This window comes from Amphimedon queenslandica, unplaced genomic scaffold (genome assembly GCF_000090795.2).
Source record: "Amphimedon queenslandica unplaced genomic scaffold, v1.1 AMPQUscaffold_11771, whole genome shotgun sequence".
In the NCBI taxonomy this organism is placed as follows: domain Eukaryota; kingdom Metazoa; phylum Porifera; class Demospongiae; order Haplosclerida; family Niphatidae; genus Amphimedon; species Amphimedon queenslandica.
This window is the reverse complement of record NW_003547987.1, coordinates 4,784-11,625: the sequence shown is the minus strand read 5'-3', so window position 1 is coordinate 11,625 and position 6,842 is coordinate 4,784. Positions and strand designations below refer to the sequence as shown.

General features: G+C 33.7%; 1 protein-coding gene and 2 long non-coding RNA genes across 3 annotated transcripts; 2 read left to right on the top strand and 1 right to left on the bottom strand.

Annotated features, from left to right (window-relative positions):
- Window positions 1-1,946: 1,946 nt before the first annotated feature.
- On the top strand, window positions 1,947-2,528 carry LOC109588917 (uncharacterized). Its single transcript, XR_002188430.1, has 3 exons — window positions 1,947-2,331; window positions 2,385-2,429; window positions 2,490-2,528. It is a non-coding gene; the product is annotated as an uncharacterized LOC109588917 (long non-coding RNA).
- Window positions 2,529-3,720: 1,192 nt separating this feature from the next.
- On the top strand, window positions 3,721-5,295 carry LOC109588918 (uncharacterized). Its single transcript, XM_020005021.1, has 9 exons — window positions 3,721-4,116; window positions 4,160-4,186; window positions 4,231-4,316; window positions 4,365-4,406; window positions 4,462-4,548; window positions 4,593-4,738; window positions 4,786-4,956; window positions 5,011-5,058; window positions 5,111-5,295. The coding sequence occupies exons 1-7, from the start codon at window positions 3,969-3,971 to the stop codon at window positions 4,865-4,867; spliced, it is 618 nt and encodes a 205-aa protein (XP_019860580.1). The 5' UTR covers window positions 3,721-3,968; the 3' UTR covers window positions 4,868-4,956; window positions 5,011-5,058; window positions 5,111-5,295.
- A 610-nt stretch (window positions 5,296-5,905) lies between these two features.
- On the bottom strand, window positions 5,906-6,378 carry LOC109588919 (uncharacterized). The gene is made up of 2 exons (XR_002188431.1): window positions 6,225-6,378; window positions 5,906-6,154 (listed from the first exon to the last, which is right to left on the bottom strand). It is a non-coding gene; the product is annotated as an uncharacterized LOC109588919 (long non-coding RNA).
- Between the last annotated feature and the right edge of the window lie 464 nt (window positions 6,379-6,842).

Genomic DNA, 6,842 nt, shown 5'->3' with positions numbered 1-6,842 from the left:
ATGGAACCAAGTTGATTCCAAACAGTAATCCAGCCTATAAAAAGATACACTACTCCGTGGTATTACCTTCTGGACGAGACCTTCGTTTTAAGAAACAGGCCTATTTTTCCCTTGATGATGACAAGAGTCACCTAGTTCTCATACACTATATTGGAAACGAAAAAATTGCTGTACAATATCCACATGGAAATGCCAAGAGTACCACTAATTTATTTTATAGAACACCTCCTTCTGTACTGCGTAAGCTTTCCACGTCTACTGATCTTCCTAGTAATACTTATAAGGAAGCTGTATCTACATGTAAAAAGCCAGAAATGGCACCTCGTAATTCTCGCCAGATCACTAATCTCCAATGTAAAGAAAGACAGAAATATCGATTGAGCCACGATGCACTGTATAACCTGCATGAACTGGCCTACGATCTCAATGGCTTTGTGAAAGTTGTCAAAACTTTTCCCGATTTAGTAGTTGTTTGTGGTTTAGATACAATAGCAAGAGAAATGAATAATGTTTTGCAGATGAAGTCCAGTAATCCACAGCTTCTGTCATATGACACAACATTTCAGTTGGGAGACTTTTATGTTTCAACACTTCTATTTCGATATACTGTATTCAAAAGTTCTCCATGCATTCCTGCTGCTTTCCTAATTCATGAGAGAAAGCTTCAATCGACGCACGAGGAACTGATGATGTATTTGACAACTAAATGTCCTCTTTTAATAAATGGAAATGAAAGGGTTCCTATTGTTTTGGATGATGAAGTTGGATTACAGAAGGTATGTAAATGGTTTAACCAGCATAATGCTATTTAATATAATTTTATTTACACTATATACTAGGCTATTGAAAAACATTTGACTAATGTTGTTGTACTAAGATGCTGGAACCATCTCATAAATGCCGTTAAAGCATGGCTACGCAAGCATGATGCTTCACCTAAAGAGATACCAGTATACGTTAGCCATATTCGTGAACTACTGAATGAAAATGATATTCAATCATATGAGAGTAAGTTGGAGGAACTGCGCTGTAAGTGGAGTAAGGCATTTGTTGAACATTATATGAAGGAGATTCACCCTGAAGTAAGCTATGCATCATAAATAATTGCACTGCACTATAATCATAACTATTATAGGTCCCTAAGACACTTGGGAGATTTGTGCTGCAAGCATATAGACTATATAACCCCTTTTCTGGTGTAACAAATAACCAAGCAGAAAGCTTTAATGCTACTTTGAAGAGGATTCAGAGATGGAGAGAAGTTCCCATAGACAGCATTATTTTAACTCTCTACAATCTTCAAGCATATTATAATAATGAAATTGAAAGAGCTTTCACAGGTACATAATTCAGTCAAATTTTTGATAGTTTTTTGAGAATTTTCATAACTTGGCTGATGTCTTTTGTTATACCCATTTAGGCACTGGGAATTATTGTTTATTGACACATTTTCAACACCTTTTGAGAAGTAGAGATGAGCTTCTTTTAATTCACTGTGTGTCACCAAAGGATCTAACAGAGAAGCTTTTTACTCATAAATGTAGAGCTGAAGATACAGGGGAAAGTGGTGCCATTTTGAGTGAACATGACATTCAGCCTCCAAAAGTTTATGCATGTACAAGTGCAGTACCAACAGACAATCTCGATACTACAGTTAGTTCACAATTAGCCAGGGCAAGGTCAGTGTATGTACCATCCACATATATCCACATGGCCTATCTTTGCACATTAATTTGCTTATTTGGTTCAGTCTTAAAAGCAATAAGAATTCATTGATTGGGATTAAAACAAATTTATATAACCACTACTGTAAATTTTTTTACTTTTAAGGCAATTTTGTCACATTGTGATTGTGCTGTTAGGTTATTAATAGAGAAAAAGCTAATCAGCCATAATGCAGAAATGGGTATTTTTACTGTCATTGGAACAGGAGGAAATCCGTATACAGTCTGTTTATTCCCCAATGAGACTTGCACTTGCCCTTCGACAACCATCTGCTATCACATCATTGGTGCTAGGATAAGTATTGGACTAGATGTTTCCTGTTCACAACAAAAAGTTAATTTATCTCAATTAAGAAGGAACACTCGGTCATGGCCTCAGAAAAAAAGTGGTAGAAAAGCCCCTAGGAAAGGAGATTATGAAGTTATTTGTGCCCCAGATTCAGAAGAAAGTTTGAAAGTATGACCTATGTATAACCATACATGCAATACAATGTTACTATTATCTGAAATTAATGTATAGGATTCAGGATGCAAATCTGTCGTAGATCAGGAAGATTCCCAGGCTGCTAAACATTTCAAAGATAATTTAAAATCTGCTGTAAAGGAGGTAATATTGCATTTAAAATCTTAATAAAAATATGTTATGATCCTTTTTTGTAGAATGAAATTAGTGCTACCGGTAAAGGAATCAATAATGATAATAAGGTAAAGTATATTGATATGCATGTGTATTGATGCATGTAGCTTACTTCTATGACTTTGCAGACAGGACATGAATCACATGATAAAAATCTAAGTCAGCGCTACGTTAGTACTAACCAGTCATTGAAGGTTTTGCCAAGTTTAGGTACTACAGCTATATAACAGTTGCGATGAATTTTTGCATATCTTTATTGACAGGAAGGAAACGGAAACGATGTGGTACCTGTGAAAATTATGTTGCTGTTGAATGTGGTACATGCAAATATTGCTTGGACAAGCCGAAATTTGGAGGAAATGGTGTACTTAGACAAAGTTGCATAAATAAGAAATGCCATAACATGGCTTCTACTTCTCAAGGTGAATATGTTACAGGTTTCAAGTGAATTTGATTGCATTATAGAGCAGAAAGTTAATGAAACAAAAGCAAAAAAGCCAAAAACAGACATTATACTCAATGGTATACTATTTGGCACATATTTTTTAACAACCAACATTTTGTCATTACAGAATCTACATATTTGGTTACATCCAATACAGCTGTTGTGAAATTGTGTGATTTTCAATCTGTGTACAATGGAGAATGGCTAACAGATACAGTAATCTCTGCATTCAGCAATTTAGATTTTACTTTGTTTTCAAATTTTAGATTATTGATCATACTTTTGATTATTTATTCAACAAACATTTTTCCAAGGTTTTATTATTAATGTATTTTGTTTAAATCCATCATAATAATATTAGAATCCATCCTTTTGTTGTTTACCAACAGCTGTGTTTTCCAAGTTGAAGTGTGGCATAGTTGACTCTCTCCTGGAGTGTTATTTTATGGTATGAAAAGTGCAATTGTCTTATACACTTGCATCATATGAATTTTGTTAGGACTACCAATTATCAAGTATTACAGGAATTGTATTACCATGCTGTGTTGCAGACAATCATTGGATTCTTGTGGTATTTGAAGAAATCATATTTGGAGTGTTATCATACAGTGACTCTGAATTTAGGTTGCATGGACTCATGACAAAGTTATTTCAGTATATGATTCCATAGGAGGATACATAAGTTATGTTAAAGAGCCAATGAAGTATATTTGGTTAATGTAGCTTTAAATATTTTGATGATTAATTTAGGCTGTTAGGAGACTATATGAGTAATGTAATGGCAGCAGACAGAGAAATTTTTCAATTTCAAAACTACAGATTTGTGAATGAGGTTTGTATTTAAGTCTTTTGTTGCCTCATTTATAGTACAACTTTTTCAGTTAGTGCCTAAGCAGGCAAACAATAATGACTGTGGTGTATTCATGTGTTCAGTAAGTACAGTCCACATAGCAAATTTATAATGTATTCTATTGACATGTAGTTTGCATACAGTATTGCAAAGTATAAGCGTCATAAAGTAGTAATTGAAGTAAAATTTTTTTACCATTTTAACTTCCATTAAATATTGTATTAGTTTGGTGTAAAAAATTTGAGACAGTGGCTTTCGTCATTCATTTTGCATAGCATAAAGTAAGCTCTAAGGTGTTTACATGTATTGATTATGCATGATCTTTGCAGCAATTCATCTGATGTTAACAAAGCAATTCAAGCTATTGCCGAAAAGGAATTGTTATCTCTACAATACAACATCATCAGTTTCAATAAAGACATGATTAATAATGAAGCTTGTACAATAGATCTTGTTGAAGGTATTGGAAACTACTTCAAAATAATTATTATACATTCTTAAAGAACCTAACATAGCAGACACATCTTCAGGTAATAATATCAATTAAAATTTCATAATTTTTTTATCCTTTTAGAATACCTTGCAAGAAATAAGTTCAGTATTTTGTCATTGGATGATGTTAGAAAGGTGTATAGCGTTGGACAATGGCTTACTGATTCTGTAAGAATAAATTTTTGGAAATATTATGTATTAAAAAACATCATTCAGTTTATCAACTACTTTATTAATTTCGTTATCGTCCTAAACAAGGTATGAATCTGCATGTCAATTTGAAACCTAAATATTTCAATTTTATTTTGTATAGAAAAAATCTGATTACTATGCACTCAGTTCTACCGTTTTTGTCAAAGCTGCTGCCAACGATCTAAAAAATATAAATACATATGTTAAGGTACAATTAGTAGCTATGTGTATTAGCCGTTCATTGTAATTAAGGAAAAAATATCTGACAAGCAAGCCATCCTTATTCCATGCTGCATGCAAAGTCACTGGATTCTAGCAGTTTATTGGCCCAAGCGATGCATGATGGCATTAATGGATTCCATTGGAGGCTATGAAAATGTAGTAGAAAAACCATTAAGGTACTATAAACCCAATTTCTTTTCCTTTTTAATCCATTATTTTGCAGAAGACTCATTGATAAATTTGCTGAGCTTAAAATTGTTGAGCACAATGCATACTGTGTAGTTGTGGAGGTTAGAATTCAATGACAATTATTGTTCCATTACAATAAATGATATAATTACAGGACGTACCAAAACAAGAAAATAATAGTGACTGTGGTGCATTTGTCTGTCGGGTAATTATTTTTATTTGTGTATGCATCTGCCACTTGTGATTGCCTTTCTATTAGTTTGCTAATGAGTTAGTATCAGAGTCTTTAAAACCATACACCTTTGAAGTAAAAATATTTTTACATTATTAGTAATGGTAATATGCTTCCTTAAACTTAGACTTCCAGTATAGAGTTAAGAAGTTGGATAGTGGATGTGTTTCGCAAAAGTTTAATGTAAAATGGCTTTTATTGGTCAATTCAGTAGTAATACAAAGTTTTGTTCTTTCATTCTAGGCCTAAGTTTTGTTTCACAGAAGTTTTAGACTCACAACTAAAGCTATTTAATGAAGAGCTATTAGCAGCGGTATAAAATTGGAAACAATTTACTCAAATTAATTATCTATTTTTAGGGATATATTAAGGTTAATACAAAGGACTCTGCAATTGTTAACCTTAATTACCAAGCCTTTTTGGATATATTTGAATTGGAAGTAAGCTTTACCCTTTATAATGTCTATTAGACATATAATAATATCTTAAATTGTCATGCAGGTTACTGAATTCTTCAAAAGCATTCCATCAGCTATGCTTAAAAAAGCAACCGACTATTGTATCAATAAAAACTCTCGCCTAAACAGTAAACAAACAGCAGGTGGTAATTTAGAATCATCTTTTACACATGAACAGGTTAGTCTTACCACATAACTGTGTTTTGTCTATAATCCTTTATGCAGCATCACAAACTGGTGAGTATGGTACAAAATAAATTGGAAGAGGTGATGCCAGTATTGAAAGGAGGCTTTAGTGTCACTTTTGACATATTTTATCCTGAAGTATGGTTGTCTATTCATGACATATATCTCAGGTTCTTGTTCAGCTCTTTATTAGGACTTTATCCAAACAACTGAAACTTTCTTATAGCGATGCACAGTCTTTGTATTACAAAGGAAATGATAATGATGACATCAACAGCTCACTTTAAAATTTAATTCTTAAAAAAATTAATTAAATAGCTAATTATCAACATTCATTTATATATATAATTCTTTATTAAAAACAGTTTAATCACATTTACAATAATAAAGATTACAGCCATATTTGCTACAGCAATGTTGCATCATTTTCGTCAGAGCTTGAGCTATCAGTTGTCAGGCTAGCATTCAAATGGTTGACTTTCATCATGTCTTGCTATTTTATCTGTAGTTGATCTGAAATTTAAAAGCTAATACATTTATATGTAGGTGATCTGAACTTTAAAATCTACAGAACAAAAAATAATAGATGAAACTTACTTCTTTCGCTAATGGTCCGGTCCGAATTATATGCACCAAAAGCCTCCAGAGCGTATGCATAAAACTCGGACCCGTATTCTTCAGTCCGGCAGTAAATTTACTCCGTATATTTGGTCCGGCGGTCCGGTCCGGTCCGAACTTTATACCCATCCGTCTGGATTGCACGGATGGGGTCAGCGGTTCGAATCCTGTCGGGACTATTGACTAAAACTATGCTGAAATGTTTGATTTTTTTTTCTTTTTTTTTTTTTCACTTTTTACTTTTTTTTAAATAAACACTCTCTCGTACATCTTAGCCTCCGGGGTCGTAGGGTTGGGATTGGGGTTTAGTGTTTAGTTTTTAGAGCACCCTCTCGTACATCTTAGCCTCCGGGGTCGTAGGGTTGGGATTGGGGTTTAGTGTTTAGTTTTTAGAGCACCCTCTCGTACATCTTAGCCTCCGGGATTGTAGGGTTTTGGGATTAGGGTTTCTTGATAAAAAAGACTAAGTTCCATTTTGCACTATTGCGCATGCGCACAAACTGTTTTACGGAGAACAACGGACTGCCGGATCTATAGCCCCGCAGTAGGCGTCCGGCTGCCGGACCAATATCCACTTCCAATATAATAATATGCAGT

Coding starts and splice junctions, on each gene's coding strand:
- LOC109588918 (XM_020005021.1), top strand. CDS start 3,969: ATGCATGATCTTTGCAGCAATTCATCTGATGTTAACAAAGCAATTCAA. Junction 4,317..4,364: donor GACAATGGCTTACTGATTCT/GTAAGAATAAAT, acceptor AACATCATTCAG/TTTATCAACTACTTTATTAA. Junction 4,739..4,785: donor GTAGTAGAAAAACCATTAAG/GTACTATAAACC, acceptor ATTATTTTGCAG/AAGACTCATTGATAAATTTG.